Source organism: Crocodylus porosus, unplaced genomic scaffold (genome assembly GCF_001723895.1).
Source record: "Crocodylus porosus isolate Cpor-Errol unplaced genomic scaffold, CroPor_comp1, whole genome shotgun sequence".
NCBI classification, from domain to species: domain Eukaryota; kingdom Metazoa; phylum Chordata; order Crocodylia; family Crocodylidae; genus Crocodylus; species Crocodylus porosus.
In genome coordinates this window covers 43725759-43740369 of record NW_017728947.1, presented here as the reverse complement: position 1 = coordinate 43740369, position 14611 = coordinate 43725759, and the positions used below count along the sequence as shown (strand labels likewise).

General features: G+C 43.2%; 1 protein-coding gene and 1 long non-coding RNA gene across 5 annotated transcripts in view; one reads left to right on the top strand and one right to left on the bottom strand.

The window, feature by feature from the left end:
- Positions 1–285: 285 nt before the first annotated feature.
- Positions 286–2183, top strand: LOC109321388. The gene is made up of 2 exons (XR_002104047.1): positions 286–1422; positions 1860–2183. It is a non-coding gene; the product is annotated as an uncharacterized LOC109321388 (long non-coding RNA).
- A 342-nt stretch (positions 2184–2525) lies between these two features.
- Positions 2526–14611, bottom strand: part of NR1H3 (nuclear receptor subfamily 1 group H member 3) — a 39061-nt gene continuing 26975 nt past the window's right edge. For all 4 annotated transcript variants that reach the window (XM_019552012.1, XM_019552013.1, XM_019552015.1 and 1 more), the window contains exons 4-9: positions 12878–13086; positions 12451–12630; positions 11979–12078; positions 4279–4392; positions 3388–3482; positions 2526–2728 (exon numbers count right to left, since the gene is read on the bottom strand). In XM_019552012.1, coding sequence (XP_019407557.1) covers positions 2582–2728; positions 3388–3482; positions 4279–4392; positions 11979–12078; positions 12451–12630; positions 12878–13086 — 845 coding nt within the window. In that variant the 3' untranslated portion in view covers positions 2526–2581. The remainder of the gene's footprint in view (positions 2729–3387; positions 3483–4278; positions 4393–11978; positions 12079–12450; positions 12631–12877; positions 13087–14611) is intronic.

The following is a 14611-nucleotide window of genomic DNA, read 5'->3' as shown; positions in this document are numbered from 1 at the left end:
CTTCATCACCTTTCCCCCACCCCCTTAAGCAGTGTATGTGGGGGAAGAATTTAAGATGATCCTCCAATAATTAATTCCATACATGTATACATTTATTATAATTTTCCATTTTCCATGTATAGAATCTAATTACACTGGGAAGGGGGGTCATCTTAAATTCATGGTCATCTTCTATTCAGGTAAATACAGTACTTAGTCAGATGCCTCACCTTCTGCATGATTTCAGACTAATTCACCAAATGTTCAAAAGCTTAAGCAAACCCCAAAGATGGCATACCACAGTATGTAAATATCCTGTATTAGGCTTTATTCTTTTATATAAACATTAACATTTCTCAAACAGATTAGTTAAAAATACAGATTTAAAACAAGAATTTTTGCAATTGTATTGAGTTATAAAAACAGATTATTTTACAGATTGTTACAAGTGCTTTACAAAGGTGCAGAGTGAAGGCCAGTGGCAGGGGACCAACCTCAAGTGCAAAACAGACACAATACCCTCACCATGGGCATAGCGTTCAGGTACACAGCCAAAAAAACCTATACAAGCCCATGTAAATGTAAGTTCTCAGGATGTTCACTGGGCAAACAGATCCCTGTTAAAAGTTTTATGAGATCAGGCCACAAGGGTATTTAGGGTTACATCTTAGGGATCTAACTCAGTAAGTTACTTCTTATATAATGACTAGCACATTTTGCAATGCAATTCTTTTTTGTCAGACAAAATATTGTTCTACATAATAAAATACTTAAGGACCACGGGCATAAATCCCTGGTGGGCGATTCTCACCACTGCTCAAGATGAAGAGGAGAGGATTTGAAACCCAGATATCCCAGCACAGGAGAGTACTCATCACATGGGGGATACCTGCATACACCAAGAGAAAAAATGACTAAAACTTGTCCATACAACTTGGAAAGACCTTTGGCATAAGGGGGAAGACTCAAGCAGAGCTAGTTACGCTCAGAACTCCTGCAGAGTTCTCAGAGCAGTGCAGCCCGTAGGTTGGGCAATACCTATTATTATGCTATAAATACAATGTATTTTCTGCCCAGCTGATAATCTTGACACTCTCATTGGAACACATGAAATACATTCTACATTTCTGGGGGTTCCACCACCTTTCTTACCAGACACCGTTTCTATTTTCCTTACTTTCTTCTGATCCACCTCAACACAAAATCTGTTCCATGATTTTTAAAACTATTTTTTTCCCAGCTCCAAAATGAAAGAAGTGAACAGACTTGTATAGGGATCCACAGGACAGCACTGTGGTCATGGGTCACCTTATAAAAAAGCCCCACAACTTCAAGCATGTTTTCCCTGTTGGGCACAGAAGATGATCCTTGCCCACATAACCTCCCCCATACACACAGTTCTTATAGATGCTAGGGTCAGAAGGGACCTCAATAGAGCATTGAGTCCAACCCCCTGCCCTGGGCAGGAAAGAGTGCAGGGTTAAATGACCCCAGCCAGATGCCTGTCCAGCTAGGGGAGAGAACCACCTCCATTGGAAGCCCATTCCAAATTTTGGCTGCCCTTACTGTGAAAAAAAGTTTTTCCTGATATCTAGCCTAAATCTGCTGTCACTTTGTGACCATTGTTCCTTGTTACCCCAAGAGGTGCCCTGGTAATCCCTTGCTGCATTCCCCTAATGAATTTGTAGGCAGCCACAAGATCACCTCTCAGCCTTCTCTCACGGAGGCTGAAGAGGTCCAGGTCCCTCAGTGTCTCTTCACAGGGCTTGTCCTGTAAGCCCCTAACCATACAAGTTCTTGTTAAACAGAGGGCACTACATGTTCCAGGAATCTATTTTCCAGAGAAAGGACATAATAAACAGGCAGGTCTTGAAACAAAGTCTCACAAGTATTAAATAGTCAGCAATAGCCACTTCTCTGGGAATCTTTGTGAAGGGCAGCACATAACAGAGACTTTAGGTACAAGAAACCCAGTGATCCCCCAGGAAAACCCACATAGAATCATGGAATCATAGGGCTGGAATGGACCTCAAGGGTCATCTAGTCCAACCCCCTTCCCTGAGATCCTCAGATTCACATGTGCTGGGGACCCTGAAGAAGCCTTTTGGTCTGGGTTGCTCCCGAAGATTAAGAGGGTTTGGCAAAATTCCTGCAAATCAAATTCACTTTCAAACTCAAAAAAAAAAAAAAAAAAAAAAAAAAAATCACTAAAAGGGGAAAGGATAGGTGTCACAAAACCCCAGGACATTTGTACTCAGAAAAGAAAAACAGACCTTCAAGAGATGTTTGGGATAGGGTCTTCAGTTTCACCGTTCTGAGGTGTTTTATATTATCCACTGCTGTGGGGAGGGCACTAAAATCAAAGATTAAAAATAAAAGCCCCAAAAAACAAATACCCAAACCCCCAGCAACCCAAACCATCAGATCTATCCCAGATGCCTTTTGCACAGTCTCAGCACATCATAGAAACCACAGGCTTGTTGCTCCCTGCGCTGTCTAGCCCACAGTTCAGTGCTCTGGAGAGAAGCTGGCTTTGCTTCTTGTTAGCAAAGGCTGGGAGATGGCTGTTACTTCACCAAGTCAGTGCCCTGAGAGCACATGGTCATTCATGCACATCCCAGATTTCAGACAGCAAGGGAGGGAGCTTTTTGTCCTGCAATCGAAGGGCAAACACCTGCTCAGAATGGACACTGCTTAAAGTCCGAAGACTGACCAACTTCATTAACATCCGCGGGAACATCAGGTGGTCCTGCAGGGTCACATAAATAGATGGTCAGGAGATTGCATGCAACCAGAGGGACAAGAAGGGAAAGGGGAAACAGAGGAAAAGAAAGAAAAAAAAATGAAGAACTCTACAATCTCTTTCCAGCTGCTGGAGAAGTTGCTACATAGAGGTTGTATGACTAAGTCTTACTTTTATTACCCATAAGACAAAATCAAAGGAGTGCAAAGCATGTAACCAATTTAAAAGGGGGAAATGTGACCCAAAGCAGTTTGAGAACCACTAAACTAGACCAAAGTTTTACACAGAAGAAGATTAACCACACACTGAGTGCCCTGCAAGTATAAGCCTACATCCTCCAAGAGGAGGCACTGAAGAAAGTGGGACAGAAGCAGTAATGTGAGGCTTCTTAGCTACTCCAAGCCCTGCCTTTCCCAGCAGGTTGGGATGCTGAGAATAGTGCAGGATAGAAGGTTATAGCAGCAGTTCACAACTTCTTCAGGTCCTGCTTCTCCCACAGTAGCCACTGTAGGGCAGTAGTCAGAGCATACCAGTGGCAGGGGAACTACTGAAGAGAACTGAGCAAGAGCACTAGCTCCCAAGGGTCCTTTTCAGTGTACGAGAGGATGATTCAAGTCAGTCCACACACACGGCAGCTGATTCTCATGACTCAGCCAGGCACTTACATTTGGTCTGTTGATGCAAATGTAAGAATGAAGGGCCTCTACATAGGTATGCTGCAGCCTCTCCACCAAAGCCTGGTCCTGGACATTCGGTCGGTCTGCCAAAAAAAACAGATTATAAATGAGTAGGTAGCCTTGCCAGTCTTGAGATTCCAGGCTAAACCCAATCCCTTGATACCCAACTCCCAGGTCTCCTAATAACCTATCTTCCCAAGACTGAAGTCATTGGAAGACTCAGTTTCCTGTGCCTATTTCCATCTCATCCTTGTTTAGGATGGCTTGTTGAATAAGTGGAGTTTGCCTTGTGGCAAAAGATTACCAGCCAGGGCAGCCTGGTCTAACTTGCCGGGTTTCACATTCCAGACCTAATGGAGATGTGAGGCATTATTCCATTCAGGCAAGGATGGGAGACTTTCTTCAGCAGCTAATCCACCAGGAGAAATAAAGAAATATTGATCTTTCTATCAGTAAACCAGAGGAAAGACTGATCTAACGGCATCCTTGCACAGCACTTGGCCTAGTGCTGTAATGGGCCCACACTTCAAACTATCCCTAACTGGCCACTAGGGGTCACTACTGTCCTTTGCCAAAGGAGCAATAGAAGCCTTCATACAGGGTAATAAGGGCTTCTGAAGGGGACTGATTACAATTCAGCTGATCTAAAACATGATCTCAGAACAATGCACAATTGCCCTCATGTGGCAGGGGATCTCAAGAACACTCAGTACATAATGAATATGAACGTGTAAGTCGTACCACACCAACTCAATAAAAGGATCCTGCCTTTCTCAAAGCCTTGTCACCCCTTCCCTCAAACTGTGACCCAGGGCTGCCCTATCCTGGTGGACTGTTAATTAAGGGTGGCTGCTCTCCACCTCTTCCCTGAGTTTTTACCTGCAGAGAAAATGTTGATGGCAATTAAAAGTGCATATTCAGCATCGTTGAGCTGTAGATCATTCATTCCCTTTGAAAACTCAAAAATGGGGTTAATGAACTCGAACTGCAAACCTGTGAAGGGGAGTGGGGCAGGGAAGGAGAAAGGAACAAGGATTAGTGCTGGCCATTGCCCCCTGCCTCTCTCATCCCCCCTCCCCCACCACAAGACTTGAGCAACTTACTGTAAGAAAAAGAAAAAAAAAAAAGAAAGAAAAAACCGAGATGGAAGCAAGGCTTGGAGGAGCATTTTTACACTCCTGGGGAGTCCAAAGGAGAAATTACCTTATAGCCCATAAATGGAGCAACTGGGGCTCCCTTCACAACACAGATTATTAGGAAGCTGTGTATGCACACATGCCTGAGGGTTAGAGGGGCAGTGGGGGAGGAGAGGAAAGGGAAAGGGAAAAGGAAAAGGAATCAGGCTGTGTTGTTGTTGTTGTTGTTGTTGTTGTTATTATTAATTGGCTGAAGCTACCTTCCAAAGGTTTAAATGCCCCTGGACAACTTACAGTACTGTGGGAGTGTTCTAACTGGGATGATCCAGGGAACGTGCAAGAAGCAAGGTGTGCATAGTAATATCTTGTACTGGACCAACTATTTTAGTTGAGAGAGATGTCAGATAAGTTCTCAGATATAAAAAAACCCTCCCTCAGGTCTGGGAAAAAGAGAGGATACAGCATAAACGATACATCAGAACCAACCAAACACGAGTTTTTAGAAAACTGCATCATTAAACTATCACAGTACCTGAGATACATGGATGACATTTTCATCCTCTGGACTATCTGAATTCTCCTGCAGATTTCTGCCGCTGTTTCAACAAATACCACCTTCCTATCATTTTTTTTTCTAGAACACTCTTACACCAACATTAACTTTCTAGATACTGTAATCCACATCCAGAATGGCACTTCACAGCTATATGCCAAAAAGCCCCCAGGGACCACTTACCCATGCAAAACTAGTGATCATCCCAAACTCACCAAGGAAGCTAGCAGTGTAGGGCGGTACCTTGGAAACAAATTGGTTCAAAGGGGCACGAGCTGCCATACAGTCAAACAACGTACTTCATAAGGCAAATAGGTTGTTACCCATAAGAGCTCATGCCTCTCTGAACCACTTAACTTAAGATACCACCTTGCCCTGACTTCTACCTGCCTTCAGACCAAATGCAGCTAACCACCTCTGTGCTCATGGCAGCCACCATATTCATCCAAATTAAATGGGCTGCAAATTAACCTACACAAGAAGATCACTCATATATGTTCAGATATCACATTTCTAGCAGAAGAACATCATACTTAAGAGACTCTAGGTGATCAAGCCACTATTACAAGCACTGACAAGCTGTGCATTACTCTCCAAGAAACTGAGGAACCACCTCACTGGTGTTCTGCATAGCCACTAAGGAAGCTGTAATCTATAGCCAGACCCACAGATACCACTACATCTGCTTTACAAAGACTTTGTGATAGTCACCTCTCCAACCTAAAAACTACCTTTTTATCCACAAGGACACTCCAGCAGAGAAAAAGACTACATCTGAGCAGCCCCCACACTACAGAAGCACCTCTGCACACCCACCCCAGACCTGACAGAACTCACTGGAGACTGGGAACTAGGTTATGGGATGAAGCGAGTCCCTCAGCAAGGGTGCTGACAGGTGTGGGGAGTGAGAGAGGGTTAGCCAAGTGCGCCCAGAGTGGAAAGGATAAAAGACACTGAAAAACAGCCTCAAGGGGCTGTACCTAGCCAGGGAGCAGGCTGCCTGGAGCTACCAGGGGTTAAGCAGCCACCAGGAGAGCCCAGAGCAGGGCTCTTTTCTGTTTGTTTGCTTGATCAGTTGCTTTGTTGCACAAGCCTGCAGGCTCTGCAAAGCCTCTGAAAGATAAGAGGCAACCAGAAGGTGAAGCCTGGAAGAACCACTGGAAGACAGTTAAGTGCTAACTTATTTGTTTAACTTCTTTTGTTTGTTTTGCATTGTTAACAAGCCTGGGTGGCCTTCAGGTATTATCTACTAGCCTGGCTGCACCAGAGGCAAGGGCCCTGAACAGTAGGTCCTTGGCCAAAGCCAGCAGCAAAAGTAAAACAGGTCAGATCAACTAGCTTGACCAAAACATACCCCGCTGTGCTCTGCCCATAGCAGCCTACAGAATGAGCCACCCAAATACCCCTCACAAACCTATTACAATAAACAGAAAGAAAACCCTCAAACTGCTCACCCCTTCTTGTCACATACCATCCCACACTAATTTGATTCCCCCCTCCCCTTTATAGTTTCCAATTACAACTTATACTTGCAGAGGACCACAACTTGAGGACCAGCCCCTCCCTCCCACCAGCTTTCAAACACCTTGCCCAACTCATCAGAAGAAGAAAGTTTTCCACAGATCAACAAACATCAAGTAAAATAAGATCTAACCTAAACACCAAATGCAAAGCTATTCAAAATGTCTCTACCATCACCATGATCAACACACCCCACAATGAAACTATCAGAATCTGTGGATCCTACACCTGTCTAAAAAAAGATGCAGCATCTCATCCAACACACTAAATACCCCTATAGAAGCTATGTGGGCAAAACTAAACTACTATGCTCCAGACAGTTTGCACAGAAAAACAATAAAAAAACATCAAGTCACCAGTATGAGAACTTTTTTCACAGAACAACCACTCCATCTCTGATGTGACAGTCTTTGTACTCAAGAGAAAGTTACATGATACCTTCAGCAGATGTGTGGGAACAAAACTCCATAACTTTACTAGACAGGAAAAATCATGGACCAAATACAGACCACTGTCTTATGTCACATTACAACTTACATGCTCTCACCACTAACTTGTGGAGTACAGAGAAGTAATAACAAACCTCTTCCCTTTTGAATGGTCTTATTCTGTTACATAATTAAGTTAATCTTTTTCAGCTGCCTTTTATTTGGTTTGTAGCTACCTCTGATAGCTTCTTCCTGCTCCACAACTTTACTACCCTCTTCCTTTCCTTAAATGACTCTTCCACTTACATAATTGAATTAAACAAAGGTAATTGTTTTATCTGGTATTTAATTTAAGCTGCATCTACATCTTTCCCCAGACCTGAGGAATGCCATTTTGTGCCAAGAAGTTTGTTTAACATCTCTCCCAAGTATTTTGTTGGTCCAATAAAAGCCAGTATAAAACTGACCTTGCTTCTGGGAACCTTAACAGACAATAGTAAAATGAAAGAGTTAAATCACTACAGCAACAAGCTTACAAAAATGCCAAGGGCCCGGACAGAAAAGTCCCTGCCCCACTCTGGGACCACACCATAAACCCCTTCAATCCCAGAGGGACAACCCACCTCCTGCTCCCAATCCCATTACTATTTCCTCTATTACCCCAATCTCACCCTGACAGTCCTCTAGTCCCCATCACATATTGGGCATGACAAGCAACAGTTTGCTCTTCAACATGTTCTTAATGTTAAAATGTCACTTAACAAATCACACACACACACACACAGAGTGATGTAGCCCTGGAATACCAAATGAGAATCCCTCAAACTACTCTCCATCTTGAAGTGAAATAAGTTAATGAAACAGACTCCATAAGGAAGGTGGCCAAGTACTGAGAAGTAACTCTTTACTGCCCCCAAGAGAAATGAATGGAGATGGTCAGACAGTGCCACCCATTACATTTATATTGTGGTCACTACATATGAAGTTCAACATAACATTTCCAAAGGAAGCATTGACTAAAAAACCCAAAAAACAAACAAATTAACCTCCCACGTTGCAACCCCAAGACCAAAGCCCTAAAGTAGACTCAGTGCAAAGGCTACTCAAGTGACGAGTGTAAGAAGTTATTCTATCCACGGTCTCTTGGAAATGGAAATGTAGCTGTAACCCAGGGTCCTGCCTCTGGAGTACTTTCATTGTTTACTGTGCATAGGGTGGCAGTGGGTATGTGTGTGAAGCATGCTTTTCAGTGGCAGCTCTCAAAAGTACCGTGGAAGCAGTACAGATCTACTTACAGTGAACTTTATGGGTATCACCGTTTGCTTCTGTCAAACCAATCAGAGTCCTCATTGATGGGCCAGTTCATAATCTCCCAAGCTTACGGTCTTAAAAATTCTTGGGTATATTATAGAAGTGGGAGTTTTCAAAAGGGCTTTTCTACAATTGACACTCAGAGGATCCAAAATCATGGGAGAGCTGCAGTCTTACTTTCAGAAGTACTAAGCACACTCATTCTTATGGGTTTCAACTAGAATTAAGGCTGCTTGAGCACTTTTGAGAAATCAGACCTTAGAAACTACAAAACAACATTTCTGTTATGATCTGCACAGGTTTCTAAATGTCTCGAACTGATACACAAGATACTTTCTGGAATGTACGTCATCCACCAAAATGTAGTCAACCTAATGCCGTTACTCCTAGAGTCCCGGGTCTGAGCTGATGAACCACACAATGCACCAACAGGACCAGTTCTACCTAACTACATCCCCCAGTAAAAAACTGCAAAAGACAAGCCAGGGCTGTGCTGCTCAGCAGCAATACACCTCCCTAGTTCGGTTTCATTTTCAGATAATTAGGTAGCCTATTAACCTGTGTCCCCTAGTATCCCAGGCAGGATGGTGGGAACAACTTATTAACAGATAAGCAAAGGGGATTCCAAAGGTAGTTACAACTCAAATTGCTGAATCTCTGATGCTGCTTGCTTGATCCTCACTGCCCTCTACCCAGTGACCATTAATGATCCTGCCTGCCTTAAGCCCCAAAGATTTCTTGTAGATCAAAAGGTAGGATTGCAGGCGCAACCTTCTCAACCAAGACAAGCACAGAGATTAATATTTATTTAACAGTTTGACTGCATGCAAAGTTGATGTAGTGTAGCTTCAAGTGCATTGAAAAAAATTAACATATGTATAGAATAGATGTGTTATATTTGATTATATGTTCTTATAAGCAACACGCTGCTAAGCTTGCAGAAAATCATGGTTTAAACAAGACAAAGAAAGATCATAGTGATAGTTTTGCTGTGGAGGAACAAGCTAAGAATCACACAAAAGAAAGCAGCAGATATGCTAACGTAGAAGGACAGGTGGTAAACAATAGCAAAAACATTAAATTGGTGCATTCTTTGGTTCCAGGAAACACATGAAGCCCAACAAGAATAAACAAAGAGCTAAAAACAAGGAAGGTGGGAAGGAGTTTGAAAAAAGAAAGCAGACACGTCTTCTGTTGCAGACAAGATTTGATTAGTTTTTGGAAGGCAGACACTCAAAAAGGAGGCCATGTAATTGGAAAATCTAAGGGAATAAAAGATACTAAGACAGAGGAGTTCTTGGTTAATGCCAGTGAAACTACTGCAGCCACTCTAACACGAGCTATCACCAAGCCCTTGGGCTTGATCTTATTGTATGTATCTGACCAGTGTAAATAATTTTATTGTGTGGGTGCAATCATTAGGAAGTGCTGTAACAGTACTGATTAGTATTCATTACAGTACTTCAGAATGCTCATTTGACATAATTATATCACTGCTACTGGCCTTAGGATTTAATAAAGGGATTTTAACTGAATTAGTGACACAGTCCATTGAATTCCCATACTAAGGTAGCTGGAAATAACCACAAAACATTGGGAAGAGCTGAACAGAAAGCCCTTTCCTCTTTCTTTAGGGAGACCAGAGGCAAGTTGGCCCATCAGACATAATTCCACAATGTGGAAATGGAGAGCGTTAGGAAACCATTGCAGTTTTGCTTCCTGATTTCTTTTCTGATCTTTTAAAATAACATATTGGCAGCTTAGTTCAGGTACTAAAGGCTAATACTGGTGGGTCCCTGTTATAAACCCTTTATACCAGGGTTAGCACCCCATGTCTTTGAGGCCAAATCCAGCCTGCAGATCAGTTCTTTCTGACCCACAAAGTTAGGGCTTCTGCAGTATTTTGGCAGCCAGACAGCAGGGAGATGTAACAGCACCAGTTGGGTTGGAAGGGCCGGTCTGCCTGGGAATGAGCTGAATTATTTCAGCCCACCATTCCCAAAATGCTGCCAACCCCTGCCTTAATCCCTAAACCAGAAATGTCAAACTCGAATGTGTTGGCAGGCCTGGCCCTGACAATGGGGCTTCTCACAAAAAAGGGGTGATCTACCACAGAATCCAGCCCACAAGGCTTCTTGCTGCAACTATACAGCCAAGGAGTTTGTGCCACTGATGCTCACCCCCAGTCTCCCCTACCACAGGTGCATGAGCCACAGTGTCAATGCAGCCAGCAGCCAGAGAGTTAACAATGCCACTGATCAACCCGTCACCAACTACCACTGATTTTAGTCTTCAGCAGCAAATAAGAACATTAAATTCTGCAGCAGCATTTGCCCTCTGGGAGTTGGCCCTACAATGAGGAAGAATTGAGCAGCAATAGCATTAACTCCTTTGCTGCTGGCAGCTACAGTGAAGCTCTGCAAACCAGATAAGCTAAGCTATCTCCACAGGCTGAATCTGACCCATGGGCTGCATGTTTGATACCCTGTCCTAGACCCACCAAGAGTCCAAAAGCTAGCACAATAAAGGAAAAGATAGAAAAATATACCATAGAATCATAGAAAATTAAGGCTGAAAGGAACCTTAGGAGGTCTGGTCCAACCCCTGCTCGAAGCAGGACCACCCTCAACTAAATCATCCCACCCAAGGCTTTGTCTAGCCAGGTCTTAAAAACTTCCAAGGATGGAGAGTCCACCACCTCTCTGGGTAACCTGTTCCAGTGCTTTACTACCCTCCTAGTGAGAAAATTCTTCCTAATATCTAACCTAAACTTCCCTTGCTGCAGCTTGATATCATTGCTCCTTACTCTATTCTCTGCCATCACTGACAACAATCTAGTTCCATCCTCTTTAAAAACACCCTTCAGGTAGTTGAAGGCTGCTATTAAATCCCCTCTCAGTCTTCTCTTCTCCAGACTAAATAAACTCAGTTCCTTCAGCCTCTCCTCAGAAGTCATGTCCTCCAGCCCCCTAATCATTTCTGTTTCCCTCCGCTGGACTCTCTTCAATTTGTTCACATCCCTTCTGTACTGGAGGGCCCAAAACTGGACACACTATTCCAGATGTGGCATTACCAGTGCCAGAAAGAGGGGAAGAATCACTTCCATCAAATCTGCTGGCAACATTCCTACTAATGCAGAACAGTATGCCATTCGCTTTCTTCACTAGGGCACACTGTTGGCTCATATTCAGCTTAATGTCCACTGTAACCCCCAGGTCTTTTTCTGCACAGCTGCTGCTTAGCCAGTTGGTCTGCAGATTGTAGCAGTGCATGGGATTGTTCCATCTTAAGTGCACTTTGCGCTTGTCCTTATTTAACCTTATGAGATTTCTTTTGGTCCAATCCTCCAATTTGTTGAGGTCTCCGAATCCTTGCTCTACCCTCTAAATATCTATTACACCTCCCCCCACATCTGCAAACATGTCAAGGGTGCACTCCACCCCATCTTCCAGGTCACTGATCAAAATATTGAACAAAACCAGCCCCTAGACTGACCCCTGGGGCACTCCACTTAATACTGGCTGCCAAATAGACATTGAGCCATTGACTACTACCCTCTAAACCCAATGATCCAGAGGGAAAGAAAGACAGAGGGAAAGAAAAAAAAAAAACACCTGTCTAATGCACCACCTGCTTTGGCGAAATCATCCCGATTATAACTCAGGTCTTTAAGAAAGGTGATGCTTTCAATCTCTGGATTGTAGCGCCGAGATGTCTCCAGCAGCATCACCTGAAACACATGGACCCATCGAGACACATTCAGCAAGACAGAAATAGGGAAGGCACTCGTATCTATAGATTATCAGGTCCTAAAGCACCTAACTACCCTTAAGGTGCACACCTTTTACTTAGAAAGCAAATACTGCCCCATCTGCTGCAATGGTCCCTGTCAAGAGTCTGTAACTGTAGTAGCTAGTAGCTCTTCAAAAAATAGTCCTCCCTTATTCTCTACAGTGCCCTATGCTAAAAGATGCTAGCATTGGAATACTGGTTTCTCACTTCTTCCTTCCCCAGAGAAGCTACTGAAACCAAAAGAAGAAGGGGTTCTCTGGTTGGGAGATTGGATCCTTTTCTTTTCAAATGGCTGGGGCTGGATTCTCACCTCTATGGTGGATGTCTTCAGCAGAGCAATCTGATCTTCCCTGGTGAGTTCCAGGAAGCCAGGCAGCTGCTTGGCAAAGTCCACAATCTCTTGCACAGAGATGATTGCAAGCTCTGTGAAATGAGCAAAACGTTGCTGCCTTGCCTCACGGTTATTAGGGTCTGGAACTTGTGGCCACGGCTGTAGGAGCAGAGAAGAGAGAAACAAGTAGGAGACGGAATGCTTGTGTGCAAGAGAAAGAAAGATGATACAAAAGACAAAAAGGAAGAGAAATAAAGAAGGCGGCACGGAAGTTACTGAGAAGCCCCTATCTGGCATTTTACCATAAAACAGTCCACAACTCTTGCCCATCTTCCCACATGTACAACCCATAGTTCCAGCCTCCACTTTCAGTCTCTAATTTGGAGTCTACTCTCTCAGCCCGTACCGTCACTTTGAGCCGGTCTGTGAAGGAGCGCTGGTTACACTGCTGCTGAGCTGCCACAAGCTTGTCTATCATGTTTAACTGTTCGGGGGTCAGTTTGTATGAGGTACTTGGGGTCTGCAGGGGGTTTGTGCGTGTAACAACAGTGCGTGCCTGATCATCTTCCTGTTTCTTAAGCTTCTTCAGCCGGATCTGCTCTTCAGACAGAACACCTAGGGGAGAGAGAAAAAAAGAGGCAGCAGTAAAAGCAAACTCTGACACCAGAAGCAATAGAGTCCACTGTGTTCCTTTTGCCAAATCCTGAGAAACAGAAATGACACCACTGTGGGTGACAGTAACAGGTATTTTTGCATATGCATGCATTCTACAGTTATGTAGTATATTGCAATGCATGTAATATAGGTAATAAGCAATAGCAGATAACATCATATTAAACCTGCCTTTCTGGTTCTAGTTTGTCCCATTGATTGTTTTGAACAGCTGTCCTGCAAAATAATCCACACATTCAACACAAAGGGCAGATACTACCTTTGTGCTATCCACACTAGTGCTACAACCATCCCACCAGCTTTCCCCTGAGCCCTTCCCAACAGATTCTTAAACTAATTGTCATGAACACTGTCCTATTTGCACAGGATTGTGTTTGTGGGTGGGAGTAGATTAAGTGTTATTGTTGGTCACAGTTATTTCCTTGATTTTGCTTTATTAGTTGCTTGTATCTGTCTGTGTTTTTCTCTAGCTTCCATAGGCAGGAATGAAGTGGGCCAAGCGTAGGAGGACAATCCTTGATGCTGCCCACTAGCAGTAGGCCAACGAACATACTGCTCAGGCATCTTGTGAAACCTTCTTCACTGGAGGTTTGCAAGAAGATAGATACCCATCTGTGATAGTTTAACAAGAGTAAATTCTGCACGTGTGCAGAGGGTTAGACCAGATGACCCTTGAGGTCTCAACCAGCCCTGTGATTCTATTATGCTATTTCTTACTAGAGCTAAGTCTGAAGAGAGATGCTTATAGAGGAAGCAGATATAAAATAACTTTGGATCTAGTGATCACAAATTGGTCCAGATTACACTAAATGGAAGGATATGCAAATCTATTTTGTAGGTAACTCATGTTTTTTATTCCAAAAAAGGCAGCTAATTGAGAAACTAGTTAGTAAAAGTCAACTGGGCTGATGAGCCCAAAGGATTTGCAGAAGAGATTTAGAACTTCTAATCAAAAGGTACCAAAATTACCTGGAGCTTTTATTTGAAGCAAGGGACAATAAACTTGGGAACAGTTCAAAATACAACAACTGGAAGAAATAGATAACCTCAAGAATGGTATTACGGATACACAAAAAAGCCTACAAAGAAAGGGAAAAAAGGAACTGACCACTACAGAACTGTGCGTCTTCAAGATCAGAAAGTGTAAGGATAAATATGAATTGTCAAATTTAGATACTGCAAATGAAGTGACCATAGTTATAACTCTTTAGCCATATTAATACACAGAGAACAAGGAATCAAGGGCCAATAGTTATAACTCTTTAGCCATATTAATACACAGAGAACAAGGAATCAAGGGCCAGTATGCAACAAGGATAAGGTCAGGATTAAAAAAAAACAATTATCTTAATATGTCCCCAACATTATATTAATATCTTATTCCAGTTAGGACAAATGTTGAACCTGGAAGCAAGGTAGGATGGCTAAAATGGGTATGAGGCTCTGGAAATGCACTTGACACACTGCA